The 20604-nt window shown below is 53.3% G+C and overlaps 1 protein-coding gene across 1 annotated transcript; it reads right to left on the bottom strand.

The window, feature by feature from the left end:
- Positions 1-1646: 1646 nt before the first annotated feature.
- EDEM1 (ER degradation enhancing alpha-mannosidase like protein 1) lies at positions 1647-18666 on the bottom strand. The gene is made up of 12 exons (XM_054179935.1): positions 18205-18666; positions 18053-18125; positions 14229-14332; positions 12558-12729; positions 11530-11713; positions 10639-10813; positions 10041-10161; positions 8887-9057; positions 7735-7808; positions 6367-6463; positions 5658-5843; positions 1647-2692 (listed from the first exon to the last, which is right to left on the bottom strand). Exons 1-12 carry the CDS (start codon positions 18606-18608, stop codon positions 2603-2605), a joined length of 1851 nt encoding a protein of 616 aa, XP_054035910.1. The 5' UTR covers positions 18609-18666; the 3' UTR covers positions 1647-2602.
- Positions 18667-20604: the final 1938 nt, after the last annotated feature.

Below are 20604 nucleotides of genomic sequence, written 5' to 3' on the forward strand. Positions count from 1 at the left end.
CTGGAACGAAGAGCCCAAGTCACTGAGGGATGAAAGGCTGTGAATGCTGCACCCAGGTGTGGTTTCCCCAGCAGCAGAAGGACACAGAGCTGCTGGAGAGTCCAGAGGAGGCCACAAAGATGCTCCAAGGGCTGGAGCAGCTCTGCTCTGAGCACAGGCTGAGGGAGCTGGGGCTGTGCAGCCTGGAGAAGGGAAGGCTCCAGGAGAACCTCAGAGCTGCCTTCCAATAGCTGAAGGGATCCTGAGGTTGTCTGGAGCCAGGCCAAGGGGGAATGGTTTGAAGCTGAGGCAGAGCAGGGTTAGACTGGAGCTGAGGAAGAAGTTCTTCAGTAGGAGGTTGTGAGGCTCTGGAACAGGCTGCCCAGGAAGGCTGTGGCTGCCTCCTGCCTGGGGATGTTCAAGGCCAGGCTAGGTGAGGCCTTGAGCAGCTGGAGGTTGGAGTAGGTGAGATCTGAGGTCCCTTCCAACCTGAGCCATTCTATGGTTAGTTCCCATCCTACAGCCACCTCTCAACTACTCCTGGGCTACACAAGAGGGAAAAGCAGTGGCAAAAGATTTGTACAACTTCCTCCTAGCTGTGGCATCCTCTGAGGAAGATGCTGAAACAGCTTCCTGTGCATTAACACTCAGCTGGAAGCCTTACCAGGGTGCTTCAGAAGGCACAGAACACTGGGAGGAGGCAGCTGCAAGGGATGCAACAGACAGACAGAAGCTAAACTGCCAGTCAGGGAAGAATCCTTCCCAGGTGTAACCCTAAAGACACCTTGGGATCCACTATGCTGTGGTTTTCATTGGCCAGTGGCCTCCACTCCACCAAGCACTTCTCACTTTGGGTCTCCAAAGAGAAGATGTGGCCCAGCAGCAGCATTTTCCCCTCCTGCTTCTCCCTGTGTGTACAAAGTACAGCACACAGGCAGCATTTACTGCTTGCCTTGAACCTTGACCCTCTCCCAGCACCTCTTTGGGATCCCAACTCCTGTTTGGCTTTCAAAACAGGCAGCTCTAAACCATTCCAGTAAGAGGTTTGCAAAGGCAGGTTTGGAGGGGTTGGCAGTGCCAGGCTGCTTTAAACATCCAGGCAAGGGACTCTGCTGGGAAATCTTCACACCCTTTGCTCTCCCAGAGGTAAGACTAAGAAGACAGGATTGATTGATTTGGGTTTTGCCTCAAAACTAGATCAAACTACCATGGAACAGAAGAGTCTACACTGAAGTCCCTGAGATGCATCAATGCACTTGGAAGAGTCAAACAATAACCTCTTCAAACACTAACTTCATATTTATTAGGAATGGGGGTTTGGGGGGGAGCTGCAATGTTGTGGTTTACCAAAACCCCCAAGGCTGCTAAGAAGGCCAAAACACAGCAGGTCAGGGTTGCCTTTAAGCCTTAATTACCCAAAATAATAATAACACTAATTAGTAATTAACCCAGCAGTCCACTCAGCTACTGCCAAAAGTATGGAAGGAAGAGGGAGCCACTGAAAACAAAAACACTGCTTAGAATAAAACTGGTTTGGCCTCAGTTTGTTTTCAGCCTCCCCCCCCCACCAACCCCTACCCAGAGGATGAATCCAGCCCAGAAAAGTCCTTTGGGATGGGCACAAAAGTTGAGATCCTTCCAATACTTCAACACAAAACAACCCCAAACCAAACAACAAAGCTCATCTCATTTGCAAGCTGCTTTGGGATCCACTGGACTCTGGAGCCAACTGATCAGAAGTACTTCATCCACCTTCCCAAGCAAGCTCAGCTTTTCCTGCTAGTGAAGAGAATTTAAGGCACCACCAGATGAATGCTGTCAGGAATGCAAACCAGTTTGTTCTTCATGCACTGTGAAGAGCAGGTCCTCAGCAGCATCTCTCCTGAATAAGGCACTAGAGACATGGCACACAACACCACTTGGGGAACTTCTGCTCAGCTCAGCTGTAGCAAGACAGCTGCTTGGAGAGCTGAGTGGCTTCCCCCTTCCCTCCCCTTACAACAAAACCACCACAACAAGGCACCTGGTTTGGTTTCTTACTGCTTTCTGTAGCTCCCAGGCTCTGGTGAGCCTGCAGCTGAGGGCTGTCATGACTACACTGAGAGCTTTTGATACCATCAGGAGTTCTCTTTGCAAGAGACTTCCTCTAGAGAAAGAGAGGTTTTGTTTCAGCAAAACCCATTGCCAGTGGGTTCCTACCTGAGTTGTACTTAAGGTTTGTGTATTGCTGGTCAGAACAATTCAATGATTCAGCTTGGTGTAAGAAATTGCACTTTCCCAGTTCCTTCCCAGATCCCAAGACCATTCCCAATTAAATACTAGGTGCCCTTTCCTAAAGGGACCTTTGTAAGACAGCTACAAAGAGGTAGCTCAGTGGCACCTGCCAATTTCCTGCTCTTTGAGCTCTGCTCAGCCTTCACCTTTCGTAGCAAGTCTTGAGGGATCTCCGTTTGGCTGGCAGGTGAGGTCACCACAGCCCAGGAGAGAACTTGATCTTCCTGAAAGCTAACAAGCATGGAGGGTACCCAAGAGACTCAGCCCTTGCAGGTGTGTAGCTGAGGAAGGTCTCCAGCCCCGTGCCAGGCTCCTGCTGGCATGGGAGACAGGTTGCTGTGCAGCCCCCTCAGATCAAGCCCACCATCCGATCGATCTGCCTCATGTAGTTACTCTTCAGGGGCAGCAGGTACCTCCTCTCATCAGGAACCCTGTTGCACTGGGAACAGAGGGAGAGGCTCTGTCAGAGCAGGAACACAAAGCCAGGCAATCCCAGCCCCTCCTAAGGCTCTGTCAGAGCTGGAACACAAAGCCAGGCAATCCCAATCCCTCCTAAGGCTCTGTCAGAGCTGGAACACAAAGCCAGGCAATCCCAACCCCTCCTAAGGCTCTGTCAGAGCTGGAACACAAAGCCAGGCAATCCCAACCCCTCCTAAGGCTCTGTCAGAGCTGGAACACAAAGCCAGGCAATCCCAATCCCTCCTAAGGCTCTGTCAGAGCTGGAACACAAAGCCAGGCAATCCCAATCCCTCCTAAGGCTCTGTCAGAGCTGGAACACAAAGCCAGGCAATCCCAACCCCTCCTAAGGCTCTGTCAGAGCTGGAACACAAAGCCAGGCAATCCCAACCCCTCCTAAGGCTCTGTGAGAGCTGGAACACAAAGCCAGGCAATCCCAACCCCTCCTAAGGCTCTGTCAGAGCTGGAACACAAAGCCAGGCAATCCCAACCCCTTCCTAACCCCACAGCATCCCCCCAGGACAGGGAGCTGTACCCACCACCCACTTCAGTCCCACAAAGGCTTGCAGTAGTAGGGTGAGAGGGAATGGATTGAAGCTGGGAGAGGAGAGATTGAGACTGGAGATGAGGAAGAAATTCTCAAGAGTGAGGGTGGGGAGAGTCTGGCACAGGCTGCCCTGGGAGCAGCAGTGGATGTCCCCTCCCTGGAGGTGTTCAAGGCCAGGCTGGCTGAGGCCTTGAGCAGCCTGGGCTGGTGGGAGGTGTCCCTGCCCATGGCAGGGGGTTGGCACTGGATTCACAGATTGGATGGAGTTGGAAGAGACCCTCAAAGGACATCTTATCCAACCTCCCTGCAGTCAGCAGGGACACCTCCAACCAGAGCAGGCCACCCAGAGCCCTGTCAAACCTGATCCTGAATGTCTCCAGGGATGGGGCCTCAACCTCACCTCTGGGCAACCTGTCCCAGGGTTTCACCACCCTCACTGTGCAGAGCTCCCTCCTGATGTCCAACCTAAATCTGCCCTGCTCCAGTTGCAAACCATGATGCTCTCCAAGGTCCATCCAACCCAAACTGTTCTCTGAATCAATTCTATGAATCCAGTCCCAGCTCTCCCTCCCTCTCTGCAAACTCAGAGCACAAAGCACACAAATGAACAGCAGAAGTGTTTTCCTCAGAGCAGGCTGCAAAGCTTCCAAACACACAGCAGCCTGCTGCAGCTTGTTACTCAACTGAGATTTCCTTCACTATGACAACTGTGAATGGGGAAAATAATGCTCTTGCCTTTTTTTCTTCCTGGAGGACTTGAAGGAGGAGGAAAGGAACTCTGCTAGAAACTATTCAGAGGCTTAAAAGAGAGTTCTGTGCTATAAACTTAACTGGGTTGGGTGGTGATAGGCAGAGGATTGACAGCCTGGGAATCAGGGGGAGGGAATCAGAGGATATCTTTGGTTGAAAGAGAGCTTCAAGATCATCAAGAGAAGCAGAGCCAGCAGGTTGAGGGAGGTGATTCTCCCCTTCTACTCTGCTCTGGTGAGACCCCACCTGGAGCACCGGGTCCAGTTCTGGAGCCTCTGTGCCAGGAAGGATCTGGAGGTGCTGGAAGGTGTCCAGAGAAGGCCACAAGGATGAGCAGAGGGCTGGAGCTGCTCTGCTCTGAGGACAGACTGAAGGAGTTGGGATTGTGCAGGCTGGAGAGGAGAAGGTTCTGAGGAGACCTCATTGTGGCCTTCCAGATCTGCAGGGGGCTCCAGGAAAACTGGGGAGGGACTTTTGAGGGTGTCAGGGAGGGATAGGACTGGGGGAAATGGAGCAGAACTAGAAGTGGGGAGATTGAGATTGGATGTGAGGAAGAAGTTGTTCCCCAGGAGGGTGGTGAGAGCCTGGCACAGGCTGCCCAGGGAGGTGGTGGAAGCCTCATCCTTGGAGGTGTTTGCAGCCAGGCTGGAGGTGGCTGTGAGCAACCTGCTGCAGTGTGAGGTGTCCCTGGCCATGGCAGGGGGTTGGCACTGGCTGAGCCTTGAGCTCCCTTCCAGCCCTGCCAGCTCTGGGATTCTATGATACTCCAACTCCCCCCCAGCACTGCAAGCTCACCACTAAACCATGTCCCCCCCTCAGCTGATGCCCAGCTGCACAGGGTCACCTGCAAATGCCTCACAACCATGCTGAGTCCAAACAGCCTTTAAGTGCCCCTCTGCTTTTTCCTGTCTGTTGGGGCAAGACTGCAACATTTGAAGGGGAAAGGGGAAAAGGAATTTAAAGAAAGAAAGAAACGAAGAAACTGATTGCTGCAAAATGCCTCCAAAAGCAGCCAAGGCTTCACCACCAGCAGCCTCCCATGATCCCAATCCTTCCACAGAATCAACCAGGTTGAAAAAGACCTCAGAGATCATCAGGTCTAACCTATTACCTAATACCTAACACCTCCTGACCTCCTCCAATGGCCAATCTCTCTTGCTGGGAAGAATTTCTTCCTCACCTCCAGCCTAAACCTCCCCTGGCACAGCTTGAGACTGTGTCCTCTTGTTCTGGTGCTGGCTGCCTGGGAGAAGAGACCAACCCCCACCTGGCTACTTGTTTCAAGCAGTTGTAGACAGCAAGAAGGTCTCCCCTGAGCCTCCTCTTCTCCAGGCTAAGCAACCCCAGCTCCCTCATCCTCTCCTCACAGGGCTGTGCTCCAGACCTCTCCCCAGCCTCGTTGCCCTTCTCTGGACACATTCAAGTGCCTCATTCCACTGCTCCAAGTGTTTTCCACAAGCTCCCTTGTGGAAGAGCAAAGCTATTGAGGAACCACCACAGGAGCTACTCAGCTTTGGCCTTCTTGGAGGCAGCTCTGCCGAGCCCCGAAGCAACACTCCCAAAGGGCTCTTTCTGTTTTGTGTTGTCCTGCTGCCTAAGCCAAATTCCACCCAGGTCCCCTCCACCCCAGCAGCCTGGTGCATTCCCTTACATTAGAGCTGAAGTTGAGGGTCTTGAAGTCGCTGGGCCTGGTCTTTGCTGTGCTGTCCTCTGCTGCAGGGAGGATGTCTTGCCAGAGGGAGTGGCGGAAGCGCTCGTCCACGGACACGACGTGCCCCTCGGTGGTGAACACGTACTTGTTGCCAGACTTGTGCAGTGGGTTCTCTTCATCAAACAACTGGACAGAGAGATGGGAGAGATGCTTCTGCTATCTGTGCAAACAGCCCAGCAGCACCAAGTCCCAAGCCATCTGTCCAAGGGATCGGATGGGGTGGATTGGAAGGGCTGCGGTGAGTAGGTGGAGAGAGGTTCTCCTCCCCCTCTGCTCTGCCCTGCTGAGGCCTTAGCTGGAAAATGGTGTCCAGCTCTGGGCCCCTCAGGTCAAGAAGGGCCTCAAGGAAATGTCTGAAGGTGCTCCAGCCCTTGGATCATCTTTGTGGCCTCCTCTGGACTCACTCCAGCAGTTCTGTGTCCTTCTGCTGGGGACAGCAGAACTGGAGGCAGGACTGGAGGTGAGGCCTCAGCAGAGCCGAGCAAAGGAGCAGAATCCTCTCTCTCGCCCTGCTGCCCAGCACACCATCTGCACATCCTCTGATACACTCTGGGACCCAAACCCTTCCCTTGCTCAGAGCAGAGTTCCTGCTGCCAGTGTGCAGTTTGTGCATGCCCAGAGCTCCCTGGCAGGAAGGCCAGGTACCTACCAGGTACAGGTACTTGCAGGTCTCGCTGAGGAAGAAGCTCTCCATCCGATCCTCCTTCGTCTTCTCTACCACGTGGTGCAGCGTGGCATAGCCACACCTGCAAGAGCAGAGAGGAGCTTGGGGTTAGCTCCCACACAGTCTCATCTCAAAGCACTCCCCAGGTACTCCTCAACTTCAGACAGTTCCAGCTCCCCCAGGGGTGAAGTTAAAATGCAACAAGTGGGTTTGGGTTTCTGGTGCTCAGTGGCATTCTGGTGTGCAATCACTGACCCTGTGGTGCACACAACCACCTGGCCTGGCAAAGCCCTTCAAGACCATCAAATCCAACCACTCAGTCTGCCAAGGCTGGGGCCAAACCCTGGCCCACAGCACCACATCTCTGCCTCTCTGAAACACCTCCACCACCTCCTTGGGCAGCCTGTTCCAGGCTTTGAGAACCCTTCCAGTGAAGAAGGTTCTTGTGATATCCAACCTGAGCCTCTCCTGGGGCAACTGGAGGCCATTTCCTCTCATCCTATCACTTGTTCCTTAGAAGAGACCAACCCCCACTTGACTCCAGCCTCCTTTCAGGGAGTTGCAGAGAGCCAGAAGGTCTCCCCTCAGCCTCCTCCAGGCTGAACACCCCCAGCTCCCTCAGCTGCTCCTCCCCAGCCCTGTTCTCCAGACCCTTATCTATTGCATCATGTGAATTTATATCTCAAGGCAGGAGGAAACTCCAGCACAGGTCATTTGCCCACAGTAAGCAGATGAGCAACTCAGGTCTGGGAGCCTGGTGTCATGCAAAGGTTTCCTGCTGAGCTATCTACTCTTCCCTCCATCAACACTAAGGAGATGAGGAATCTCTTTCACTGTGAGGGATGATCTCCCCACTTAACTCTTTCCAGCTCTCCTATGGTTAGTACAAACCCATCTACAAAAGCAGGAAACATCAACAATTGAACCAAAGTTCTCCATCTACCCTCTGCAAGAAGTTCACAGCCTCAGGACTCACTCTGCCTTGAGGTCAAAGCTGCTGTGCAACAGCATCTTAGAGGCCACCCCTCCAGTCTTAAACACTAGAAACCATGAGGTTAGAAACAGCCTTGCAGGATCCAGGGGGTGGGGGAGGAACCCAAACCTTCTAATTTGACCTGGTTGTAGCATTCTGAAAGCTCTCTCTAAACCTCTGAAGGTATGAAGCTGTCACTGGAGCAGAACACTTCAGTTCTAGATGTGAAACAAATAATTGCTCCATAACTAACTCAGCACTGGGGGCTTTCCTGGAGGGTTTGCTGGGTGAGCTACATTTGGGAGCTTGGATCCTAGACAGTGTTTCTATGCCAAATGCAATACAGCACTGAGAGAAGACAAAGAACATCAAAGACTGACTTGGCTTTTGTGTACTTTTCCAGACTCTGCAGAATATCCATCCCCACATGCAAGTAGAATGGGTTCTTTGTGGCCTAAAGAAAGAAAAGAGAGACAAGAGTCAGAGTCAGCAAGTTCTAAAGGACACAACAAACCACAGAATGGTCTGGTTTGGAAGAGACCTCCAAAGCTCATCCAGTCCAACCCCCCTGCACCCAGCAGGGACATCCTCCACCAGAGCAGGTTGCTCAGAGCCTTCTCCAGCCTGACCCTGAAGATCTCCAGAGATGGAGCCTCAAGCACCTCCCTGGGCAGCCTGCTGCAGTGTTCCAGCAGCCTCCTGCTGCAGAGCTTGTTCCTCACATCCAATCTCAATCTGCTCTGCTCTCATTTCAAACCATTGCCCCTGGTCCTGTCCCTGCAGGCCTTTGGGAGCAGTCCCTCTGCAGCCTGCTTGTAGCCCCTTCAGGTCCTGGCAGGCTACTATTAGGTCTCCCTGAAGCCTTCTTTTCTCCAGGCTGAACACCCCCAGCTCCCTCAGCCTGTCCTTGTAGCAGAGCTGCTCCAGCCCCCTGAGCATTTTCATGGCCCTCCTCTGGACTCTCTCCACCAGGTCCAGGTCCTTCCTGTGTGGAGGGCTCCATAGCTGGACACAGCCCTGCAGGTGAGGTCTCAGCAGAGCAGAGGGGCAGGATCCCCTCTCTCCACCTCAGGCCACGCTGCTTTGGATGCAGCCCCAAGGCCTATCAGCACCAGTTCCTTAAAGTTATCTTCATAGGAGCCTGACTTAGATTCCTCCATGCAGGTTCCCACACTGAGTGTAAATCCTAACAAAACCTGGAGTAAATCCCTACTCTTTGACAGCCAGGAAGCTCTTGGAGTTCAGAGGATCTCCTGCCAGCTGGGGGCTGTGCCCAGACAACAGAGCAAGGAAAGCTCTTACATTTCCTTCCAGAGTCACCAACCTCTGCCCTCTAAAACTCTGCCAGCTTATTCTGGGAAGGTTCCTCAGTCTCACTTTGGCCTTTTCAAGCAAACAACATCCCCTAGTGCCTGAGCAGCAGAGGCCTGCAGGGGAGCCCTGGCAGCTCGTGAGGCACATCCCTGGTGGGCCAGGGGTAGAAAAAGGCACCTCCTGAACAAAGCCACTGCAAGCTGAGCCAAGCCAAGTACCTGATAAAGAAGATATGTGGATTCCACCAGCTCTGGCCTCAGGGGGTAGAAGGGAACATCTGGGGCTTGCAGCTGCCAGTTGTACCTCTCAGGGAGAGCTCCGTAGCGCTTCCAGATGGCGTAATAAAAAGCATGGAGACAAATGGCATCTTCCACGTCTCCTATCAACACCTGGGCACAACAACAGCCACCAACAGCCATGCTCAGTCCTGCCAGCCACCAAACTGCTTTCTGCTCTCCACAAGAAAAGGCCCTGTCATAGAACACTCCCCTCACCAGGCAAGACTGAAGAAGAACCAAAGCCCAAAGGTGATGGATTCACAGAATCACAGAACGGGTTGGGATGGAAGGGACCTTCAAGATCACCTACTTGCAGCCCACCTGCCATAGGCAGGGAGACTGCCACTAGAACAGCTTGCTCAAGGCCTCATCCCACCTGGCCTTAAACACCTCCAGGGAAGGGGCATCCACAAGATCATTGGAACAGGTTGCCCAGGGAGGTGGTGGAAGCCTCACCTCTGGAGACACTCATGGTCAGGCAGGATGGGGATCTGAGCAGCCTGATCTAGTTGGAGGTGTCCCTGCTGACTGCAGGGGGGTGGCACTGCATGACCTCTAGAGAGACGACAGAGAACCTCTGTTCCTTCCAACCAAGTGCATTCTATGATACTGTGATCATCAAGTCCAACCACAAACCCAGCACTGCCAGCTTACCACTGAACCATGGCCCTCAGCACCACATCTCCAGGGCTTTGGAACCCCTCCAGGGATGGGGACTCTGCCCTGGGCAGCCTGGGCCACGGCTTGACAACCCTTTTGAGGAAGAAATTGTTCCTTATGTCCAACCTAAACCTCCCATGGTGCAACTTGAGGCTGTTTACTCTCATCCTATCACTTGTTCCTTGGGAAAAGAGACCAACCTCCACCTGACTCCAAAGTCCTTTTAGGGAGTTGTAATGAGGTCTCCCTTCAGCCTCCTCTTCTCCAGGCTGAACACCCCCAGCTCCCTCAGCTGCTCCTCCCCATCCCTGTTCTCCAGACCCTTCCCCAGCTTCTTTGCCCTCCTCTGAACCCACTGCAGGCCCCTGATGTCCTTCCTGGGGCGAGGAGCCTAAGAGTGACCCCAGTACCCAAGGTGTGCTGCAGTTGTGTACCTGGAGTCCAGGGAAAAAGGCTTGCAGGGAGTCAATCCAGGTGTTCATCAGCTGGCCTGTGAACATGTTGACGTTGACATAGAGAGGAGGGTCACCTTCGCCTTCGTTGCAAGCTTCTCGACTGCCAAGGAACAAGAAGGATGTGGTGGTGTCAGTGTTCCCTGGCTCACAACCAGAGGCACCTCTCATCTCACAGCACTGCCACCAGCACAGGCAGGGAGCCACAGGCATCTCAAGCCAGGATCAGAAGAACCAAAACTGGACAGAGATTTGTTGCCAGTGAGGGTGGGGAGACGCTGGAGCAGGTTGTGGCTGCCTCCTCCTGGGAGGTGCTCAAGGCCAGGCTGGATGAGGCCTTGAGCAAGCTGGGCTGGGGGGAGGTGTCCCTGCCCATGAACTGGATGATCTTTAAGGTCCCTTCCAACCCAAACCATTCTGTGAAGCTATGAATGAAATAAGATTTTGTTTGGATTTTAAAGGGAAAGAGAAAAACCTGAACACAACTTCTGCAGGAGAGCACAACACAAAGCACCCTCAGACCTTCTCCTGCTGGAGTGCTCACTGCTTGAGGCACTGCTACTCATCTAAACCAGCTTACCCTCTTCTCAAGTGGCTCTGAATGTTCCTGTAAGCATCATTGAACATCTCCAAGTCCTCCCTTTCTCCAAAGAGGATGTAGGACTTCAGCAGGTACTCGTAGAACGAATCCGACCCCGCTCCCAAGCCACTCTGCTTTCCCACCCAGTGGCCAGTTTGGATATTCACAACATTTCCTTTCAGAACAGACAAAAAAAGCCAAAACAAAACCCCAAAGTTTAGTCAGAAGTCACCAAGCAGCTCAGAGGAAAACAGCCAAGAAGAACAACTCAGACATGTTACACCTTTAAGAAGTCTCAGGGTGGAATGAGCAAAGGTTGCCACCAAAACCCAAGTGTTGGAGTGCAGGCACCCAAGGAGCTGTTTCAGGTCAAGGTTTAGTCATCTGAATTTTGTTAATGGGGATCAAAATGCAAGAACTCCAGTTTCATTACCCAGCTGCATGAAGAATTGGTCTTTGGAACCCTGGACCCCAAGAAGTCTTTTTAATACTTCATTTGCTTTAGGGAATTACCAAGACAAGCACAGGAACTTCATAAAGAAGTTGTCTTTGGAACCCTGGGCCCCAAGAGGTCACTCAGAGACTTCATTTTTGCTAGGGGATGATAAAGACAAATGCAAGAACTTCAGTTTCATTTCCCAGTTTCATGAAGAGTTTGTCTTTGGAACCCTGGGCCCAAAAGAAGCCACTCAGACCTCTCATTCTTGGTAAGAAATGACAAAGTGCCACCTGGCCACCAGACCCCAGGAGCACACACCAGCCACAGGGGAAGCAGGCTGACAAGGTTGATGACACTTGGAAGAAGCCTATGGCACAGTGACATTCTGCTCCAGGAGACTGAGGCAGCTTGAAACCTGGAGCCACTCAGTAGAGCATCCCCTCAGAGAATACCTAGCAGTCCAGTGTTGTTGCTCCTGAGACTCCAGAGTGCTTTGACAGCTCTCCTGGCCACCCATTCAAAGGTGGAATCCCCAAGCAGCCTGCTGAGGATGCCAAACTCCACCAGCAAGGAACCAGCTCCTGCAGTGCACGTCTCATTGTGGCTGTCTGGAGGTACCCCCTTCTTCAGGTTGACCTGTGAAGAAGGCAAGAAGACAGACAGGCTGCAGCTCAGGCAGGTGTGCTCCCAGCTGCACTCCTGTATTTCTCATGAAGTCTTTTAAGTCATTTTAGCAGGTTTTGGGGGTTTGGTTATGGGTTTGTGGGGGTTTTTTTGCAGTGTGGAGTGTGCAATGTGGATGCAGCTAGAAAGCTATGGTTACAAAGCCAGTATTTCACTGCCTGGTCTAAAAGCTGTCCTGAAATTCATCTTCCAACTTTCTAACATGAGATTCAAGGTGGGAAATGCTGATTTTGCTACCCTTCTGCTTGCCAATCCTTCCAAATTCCACTCCACCTTGTCAGCATTTCCACTAAACACTCAGGCTCCTCCAGGGGTGATGCAAGTGCTGCTGCTCCTCACTTAGCACTCTTCAAACCCAGAGTTTCCTCACTCAAATGCTCCTCAGCTTCCCCACACAACAAACTGCTGAAGGAAGTTCCACCACCCTCAGCTGCTCCCCCAGACTGAACAGAAGTTCATGGGTTTGGATGATTTTTCACCAAGGAGAAGGGGTGATGGCTTCAGACTGGGAAGAAACTGGATTTAGATTAGGCCTTGGGAAGAAATTCTTCCCCAGGAGGGTGGTGAGGCACTGGAACAGGCTGTCCAGAGACACTGTGGAGGCTCCAAGTGTTGAAAGCCAGGCTGGATGAGGCCTTGAGCAAGCTGCTCTGGTAGGAGGTGTCCCTGCCCATGGCAGAGGGTTGGAACTGGATGATTTTTAAGGTCCTTTCCAACCCATTCTGTGGTGTGCACATTCTGGCACAGAATTCCAGCTGCAGGAGAGGTGGATCCCTCATCCCCCCTGCTCACTTACCCGAGGATATGGAATGCCAGTCTTGGTGTTCTCAAAGGCTGGCAGCAGTCTCACTGCCAGGTCGTGAGCCATGTGCAAGAGCTCATTGTCATAATCCTTAATGGTCATGTCTCCAAAGGGCTGTCTGCTGTCTGTGATTATGATGTGGGCAGAAAGGAGGCTTCCCAAAACCCTAGGGGAAAAGGGAAAGATCTTCAGTGTCACAGAACAGAATCAGAGGATGGTTTGGACTGAAAGGGACCTTTAAAGCTCATCTGAAGTTCTTCAGTTCCACCACTCTCCTGCTTAACAAAAGCATCACTTTGTCCACCTTACAGGCACTGCAGCTCTGCTTGTAGCCCTACCAGTAATGAAAGCATCCAGGAGTCACACTGCTTGTCCCACTCAGTAATCCCCAAAGCCCCAGTTCTGCATAACTCAGAAACATAGAATTGTTTGGGCTGGAAAAAACCCCAAAGATCATCTCAAAGGGCTCTGAGATCATCTCACAGGGCTCTGAGATCACCTCCCTAGAGGTGTTCAAGGCCAGGCTGGAAGAGGCACTGAACAACCTAGTCTAGTGAAAGGTGTCCCAATGGCAGGGGGGTCAGAACTGGATGATCTTCCAGGTCCTTTCCAACCCAAACCACTCCATGAAACTCTGAACCACCAAGTCCAACCATGTTTACCTAACCCAGTTTCTCCTTACAACTTCCCAGGTCTATTTGTGGGTGAAAACCTCCCTGCCCCTGCAAAAGGGTGTCAAGGGTGGGACATAAACTTCAGTGCTGAGAAAAAACCAAGCCTAGAGAAGCGAAACAGCAACTGAATAAAGACCAAGACCTTCAGAAATGGAACTATTTCAAATCAAACTATCTGCAACTCAGCTGCAGGATGGGCAGGGCTTGTCATCTGAAATGAAAGTGAAAGTATATCCAAAAGGAAAGCAAAAGGGGGGAAAACTTGGCCAGCAGTGTGCAAGCCAAAGGCAGGGACCTCAGACATCATCAAACATGCCTGCCATGGGCAGGGACACCTCTCAACCAGACTCAGCTGCTCAAGGCCTCATCCAGCCTGGCTTTGAACACCCCCAGGGAGAAGGCAGCCACAGCCTCCCTGGGCAGCCTGTGCCAGACTCTCATCACCCTTACACTGAACAACTTCTTCCTCAGCTTCAAACCATTCCCCCTTGGCCTGTCTCCAGACACCCTCAGGAAAAGCCTCTCTGCAGCCTTCCTGCAGGATCCCTTCAGGTACTGGCAGGCAGCTCTGAGGTGCCCCTGGAGTCTTCTCCTCTCCAGGCTGAACACCCCCAGCTCCCTCAGGCTGTCCTCGTATCAGAGCTGCTCCAGCCCTTGGATCACCTCTGTGGCCTCCTCTGGACTCCCTCCAGCAGCTCTGTGTCCTTCTCCTGCTGGGGACCCCAGAACTGGAGCAGTATTTGAGGTGACTTCTTAACAGAGCAGAGTAAATTCTAATTTCCATTAAAACCCCAAAAAGTTAAAACCCAACTTACTCATGGAACAATTCTGGAATGAAGTCTGGCAGGCCAGGACTTCATTTTGGTTCTCCTATTACATACAGACCAAGCCTCTAACCTGCTTTAACAATGGCAGCTTGGACCTAGATGACCCTTAAGGTCCCTCCCAACCCCAAGCATGCTATGAATCCATGGATCCAAGAGTGACCTACCTGATTGTTGCCTCAAAAACTTGGACTGTTGAGTCTTTATCAAAGGAAACTGTGTCAATCACCAGCCTCACTGCCTTCTGGAATTCTGAGGAGTTCCCCATTACCTTGTACAGAAAAACAAAGTTGTTTAGTTCAATTGTTGCTACACAAGAGGGTTGGAGAGGTTCACATCTGCAACCACCACCAACATCTTGGAATCACAGAATTATCAGGGTTGGAAGGGACCTCAAGGCTCAGCCAGTTCCAACCCCCTGCCCTGGGCAGGGACACCTCACACCACAGCAGGCTGCTCACAGCCACCTCCAGCCTGGCTGCAAACACCTCCAGGCAGGAGGCTTCCACCACCTCCCTGGGCAGCCTGTGCCAGGCTCTCACCACCCTCCTGGGGAAAACTTCTGCCTAACAGCCAATCTCAATCTCCCCATTTCTAGTTTTGCTCCATCCCCCCCAGTCCTATCATTCCCTGACAACCTAAAAAACTACAGGCAGAGTACTTTGAGTTCAGGCTAAAAATACACTTTCCAGGAAGTTCTCATCCCACTGGGATGAGAAACTGCATTTTCTAGAGGGCAGCTAAAGAGGACACCCACAAAGAGATCCTTTCAGCTCTTTCACCAACCTGTGCACTCGTGGACACTTCCACCCCCAGGCTCACAGAGTCACAAAATGGGTTGGGTTGGAAGGGACCTCCAAAGCTCATCCAGTCCAACCCCCCTAGCAGGGATATCCTCATCTGGATCAGGTTGCTCAGAGCCTTCTCTTGCAGCCTGGTCTATTCTATTCTATTCTCCAGCCTCACCTTGAGTATCTCCAGGGATGGAGCCTCAAGCACCTCCCTGGGCAGCCTGCTGCAGCGTTCCAGCAGCCTCCTGGTGCAGAACTTGTTCCTCACAGCCAATCTCAGTCTGCTCTGCTCTCCTTTCAAACCATTGTCCCTGGTCCTGTCCCTGCAGGCCTTTGGGAACAGACCCTCTGCAGCCTACTTGTAGCACCCTTCAGGCACTGGAAGGCTGCTCTAGGGTCTCCCTGGAGCCCTCTCTTCTCCAGGCTGAACACCCCCAGCTCCCTCAGCCTGTCCTCATAGCAGAGGTTCTCCAGTCCTCTGATCACCTTTGTGGCCTCCTCTGGACCCTCTCCATCAGGTCCATGTCCTTCCTGTGTTGAGGGCTCCAGAGCTGGACACAGTACTCAGCTGAGGTCTCAGCAGAGCAGAGGGGCAGAATCACCTCTCTTGACCTGCTGGCCACACTGGTTTTGATGGAGAAAAAGAGGCTGAGGGGAGACCTCATTCTCTGCAACTCCCTGAAAGGAGGTTGGAGCCAGGTGGAGGTTGGTGTCTTCTCCCAAGGAAGAGAAGGGGCAGGATGAAAAGGACCAGCCTCAAGGTGTGCAAGGATAGGTTTAGGAACAATTTCTTCCCCAGAAGGGTCGTTAAGCCCTGGCACAGCCTGCCCAGGTTGACTCATCACCCCTGGAGGCATTTCAAAGCCATGGAGGTGTGGTGCTGAGGGACATGGCTTAGCAGTGCATTTGCAGTGTTGGGTTAATGGTTGGACTTGATGACCTCAGAGGTCTTCTCCTGCCTCAAAGATTCCATGAGTCTTCAAGTCTGTGATGAGCAAGGACAGGAAGGCAGCTGCTGAGCCATGCAGCACAGCTCCCCAGCTGCTGTTTCACTTCAAACCAAGATTTTCCTCAGTTCCTGCTTTCAGTTCTGCTGAAGGCTGCCAGGTTCAGCTGGACAGCCAACATCTCCTCACCACAGAGCTGTGATTCCATCACAGCAACCTGAAGCATCTCACAGCACAGCCCTTGATGTCCTCTTGCACGAGAGGAGAGAAATGCACCACAAATCCACCGCATCAACCAGCCCTGACGCTCCAGGAGGCCAAGGGTCTGCCTGGCTGCACAAATGAGACCAAGGAAAGCTGAAGGGGTCTCCAAAAACCAAAAGGAAATGAAGCAAAGGGGATCATGAACACAAAGCACCATAGTGCTGGTGCTACTAACAGAAAACTGAGCTGCTGCTCACATGAGCCTCAAAGGATGCTCTGTTGGATGAGGTGAGCAGCAGCTTGACAGCTCCTTCCCCTCCTTCCTTTCAGCACTCTTCATATAGATCTCTGTGCTGGTCAGGCTCTCTTTGCCAAGCAAAACAACCAGAGCTCTCACAGTCACCCTGAACAAGACAAGCTCTCCTCCTAAGCTATCTGTCAGCAACTCAAGCAGGTCCCAGATCAAATCCACCCTTCCTCAACACCAGAGTGATAGCAGTATCCTGACCCAGATCTCACCTGAGCCCAGAAGAACTTCAGCTCTTTTGGAAATCACAGAATGCTTTGGATTGGAAAGGACCTTTAAGGGTCCTCTAGTCCAGCTTCTGAGCCTCTGATGGTATGTCTTCAAGCTCTCTTAGCCCTTATCAAGTTCTCTAAACCCTGCAGGTTTAACTCATGATCCAGCCCCACCTTCTCCCCAGAAAGGTGCACTAACCTCTCACAAACTGTGAGGCCTTTCCCTTGATACTGTTGATTAGGGTTTTAGCTGCTCCCTCACCACACCACCTCACCTGCTCTTCAGGTGAAGGATCAATCTCTGCTTCTGTCAGCAGCTCTGCATGAAAGCTCAGCACTTTCTGCATTAACAGCTTCCACACACAAGGACTAACCAGCACTGATCCCCTGGAAGGCCCTTGGAAAACACTCTGGAGTAACTTCCCCCAGTTTGAAGCTTTCTGTTGCCATCTCTCAACCTCTCCCCAAGTTTCTGTACCAAGTGGCCCTTTGCTTCAGCTCCACAGGGTTTGAGGTTTCTGTAAACATGAAGCCTGTTCAAGAGATCAGATCTGCTGTGGTGCTAAGGTCAGTCTCAGAGCCAGGGACAGTATCAGCATTGTTCAAAAGAACATGGGAAAAAAAAAACAGCTCCATGCTGCACTACATCTTCCTTTCTCCCTTTAACTCTTTCCTTCCCAGCCTGCTCCAGCACGCTGCCTGCTGCTGAGCTGACAGCTCATGAGCACACTCCACCCTAATCCAACCATCTCCCCACCAAGACCTGCCATTTCACACCCTTCTAACCTGCTGTTCCACAGCACAGCAAGCTTTGACTCCCAGTTTCCAACAGCAGGGCTGGGAATAAACCACCTGGTGAACTGCAGCAGGTGCTGGTTTCACTGCTACAGCTGCACCAGCAGAGTGGAGCAAGAGCAACAGGAAGCAACCTCAGGTAGCAGCAGGGGAAATTTAGGTTGGACATGAGGCACAATTTCTTCCCCAGAAGGGTTCTCAAGCGCTAGCACAGGCTGCCAGGGCACTGGTGGAGTCCCCATCCCTGGAGGGGTTTCAAAGCCACGGAGATGTGGTGCTGAGGGCCATGGCTCAGTGGTGACCTGGCAGTGCTGGGTTATGGAATGGTACTGATGGTCGTCTCCTACCAAAAGGATTCTGTGATGGGACTCACGCACACTCAGGAGCATCTGGAGCTCCTCACCTCTCAAAGCCTCTCATCAGCTGCCTTTCAGGCACTGACACTGCAAAGGTTCTTCCTTCAGGGTTCAATCAGCAGCAGAAGTACCCTGCGGCAGCACACCCCAGCTACGTTCAAGTACCTTAAAGCCAATTTACAAAACTCAGTTTCCTCATGCTGACAGCAGGAGCCTCCTGACCCAACTGAAGGCAGCAGCTCCAGCGCTTCCCCAGGCAGCAATGCCCAGGCCTGCTCCAAGGCTCCTTCGGAGCACGGCCAAGGTGTGGCGAGTTCCTGAGAGCCCAAACAAGCCTTGGAGGCGTCCCCCCAGCCCCGGGACCCCACCGAGGCCTCACCGCCAGCGTGTCCAGGGCGTCGATCAGGGTCAGCGAGTAGTTCCCCAGCACGTCGTTGATGTTGAGGTTGGAGCTGCAAGAGACGAAACCGAGCCTCAGGCCGCGCCGCGCCGCGCCCGGCCCAGCCCTCCCGGCCCGGCCTGCCGACTCACGGGTCGTGGAGGTCGGGCCCCCGCCCGCGGCAGTGGAGCGGATCGAGCTCGTCCCGGGGGAAGGCGTGCTGCATGTAGCTGTCGTAGCCGAAAACGAACATCCCGCGGGCGGCATCGCGCAGCCGGGCCCGCAGCTGCGGCGGGAAGGCTCCGCTGTAGCGCCGCTCGTACTCGTCACCCCCCGCCGCCCCGCCGAGCCCGCCCGCCCGCAGCAGCGAGCCCCAGTGCGAGGAACCGGGGTTGCTGGCGGCGGGCGGGCCGGGAAGGGCGGGCGGCGGAGGGAAGGGGAAAGGGAAGCGGCGGCGCAGGCAGAGGCCGGGCGCCAACGCGGGCAGCAGGGTCAGCAGTGCCTGCAGCCCCAGCCTCAGCAGCAGCAGCCCCAGCACCAGCGACCGCCATTGCATGGTCGCGCCGCGATCATAGTTTAAAGCGGCCGCTCCGCTGCCCCGCCCGCTCGGCAGCTCCGCCGCGCCGCGACCCCTTTAACGGAGGAAGGGAAGCGCCCGCAGAGGCCGGAGCGGCGCCCGCCCCGCCGCGCTCCTATTGGCCGAGGCGACGCGGTGGGGGGGGGAAGCGGCCGACGGTCATTGGGCGAGAAGAGACGTCAGTCAGTGGCCGGGCCATCAGACGGGCGAGGCGGGGCAGGAGGGGGCGGGACAAAAGGCTCCCGGGGCTGGCGTGGCACGACCGGGGAGGAGCCCCCAGGGGAAGTGGCAGCCCCGCCCCGGCCAAGGGGTCAGGCCGCGGCCTCACCCGGGCCAAGGGGCCCGGCCTGGTTCGGGTCGAGCTTTCAGGCCAAGGGCTTAGGCCTAGGCCCGGGCTGTGCCTGCACCTGGCAACCAGGGGCTCACTGGGTATAGCCCTGAGGGGAGGCAGAGAACGCAGCCCTGCTGCTGTTCCGCCAGGGTAAAGTGAAAAACGAGAAACAGGAGGTTCAAACAGACCCACGACAATCAACCCTTCGAGTACCGTTTGTGCTCCATTCCAACTGCGGCGCCGCCTACCCCCCAGACAGCAGCAGGAGGTCCTCGCTGTGACCTGCGGCAGTGAACCAGCTCTGGGGAGCAATCCCCCAGCTGCCGGGGGAGGACTCAGCCTTCCTGCTTGCCTGGGGGAGAGGTGGGCAGGAGGGAGGGCAGTGTCCCAGGGGAAGCCATGCCACACTCCTGGGCCAGGAGAGGCAAAAACGGGAGGCAGTGCTTCCCGTGGCAGAGCAGCAGAAGCGACAACCAAAGCACTCCAGGAGCAGGATGGAAAAGGAGCAGCAGGTGCGAGTGCAGCAGCGCTGAGCTCATTACAACCACCACCTGCTGAAGAGCAAAGGACAAGCTCCAAGGCAGCAGCATAGAGAAGCTGACAGCTGCCACTTGCAAACTGCAGCTACAAAAGCAAGACCAGAGGCAGGCAGTGCTGATGAAAAACAAAACCTCTCGAAGCCAGTTAAAAAGAACAGAAATAGTAAAGGAACTGCAGCTGGGGGGAGAAATGTCTCCAAGTTGCCCCAGAAACCTTAACAGCATCATGAGTAACTGTGGCTGTAAGCATCCCTGCTTCATCACCGAGCTAAGGGCTGGTGTTCACTCCAGAGGGACATGCTTTTAGCACTCAAGTATGATTTCTTACAGAGAAATGTGACAGAAATTAGGAAAATATCTAAGCAGCAGGAGAAATAAAGATTTGTGCAGAGACAGACAAACAGACATCAATTATGTGTCTTCAGGCTGTACTTCACACTTGCAGGAGTCACATCTTGCTGTTTCCCAACCACTGCAACAGCAGAATGAATTAATCTAAGGTCACAACTCAGTGGTCCGTAAAGACCTCTGCATGCTGGCTCCTGTTGAAGCCCTCTGGTCAAACACAAGAGCCTGAGGTTACTCTTTCAATTCCCTTTCTCAGTCTGAGGCATTCATGCATCTTTTTTTTCCTCACACCAAGAAGGGGGTGGATTGACTCTAAAACTTGAGGGAGACTCCTCATTGATAAAAAGACTGAAACCTCTTTCTGCAATCAGCACAGTTAAGCAACTTACCAGTTCAGCTCACTCTGGGATCTTCTGAGAATCAAGTCCAGCTTTAAACCTCACGCATCACAACAGCTTTTGCTTCCTCTCCTCAGGTATTTTCTTTCCTTGGTGACTAATGTGGATTATGAACATCTACTCGATGTCCATAAACACAAATGAGACCAGCAAACGCTTTCAGCATCTAAGCCAAAGCCATAATCAGTAGAAATTCACTGAGTGGCTACTCGAAGTTGCCCCTAGCTGAGCACAAGGCTCGTGGTCACTCTCAGGATGAAGTTGTGTAGCTGAAGCCACTACTGGCTTCCACAGAAACCACTCTGCTAACACTCAGCATGCACTGGCCACACATCAACCAGGCATTCAACAACCCATTT

Source organism: Dryobates pubescens, chromosome 1, assembly GCF_014839835.1.
Source record: "Dryobates pubescens isolate bDryPub1 chromosome 1, bDryPub1.pri, whole genome shotgun sequence".
Classification (NCBI taxonomy): domain Eukaryota; kingdom Metazoa; phylum Chordata; class Aves; order Piciformes; family Picidae; genus Dryobates; species Dryobates pubescens.

Excerpts from the sequence above, each read along its gene's own strand:
- EDEM1 (XM_054179935.1), bottom strand. The coding sequence starts at position 18,608 with ATGCAATGGCGGTCGCTGGTGCTGGGGCTGCTGCTGCTGAGGCTGGGG. Across the intron at positions 12,730-14,228 it reads GTTTTTGAGGCAACAATCAG|GGTTTTGGGAAGCCTCCTTT; the intron begins GTAGGTCACTCT and ends CTTTTCCCCTAG. Across the intron at positions 10,814-11,529 it reads CAACAACACTGGACTGCTAG|GAAATGTTGTGAATATCCAA; the intron begins GTATTCTCTGAG and ends CTGTTCTGAAAG.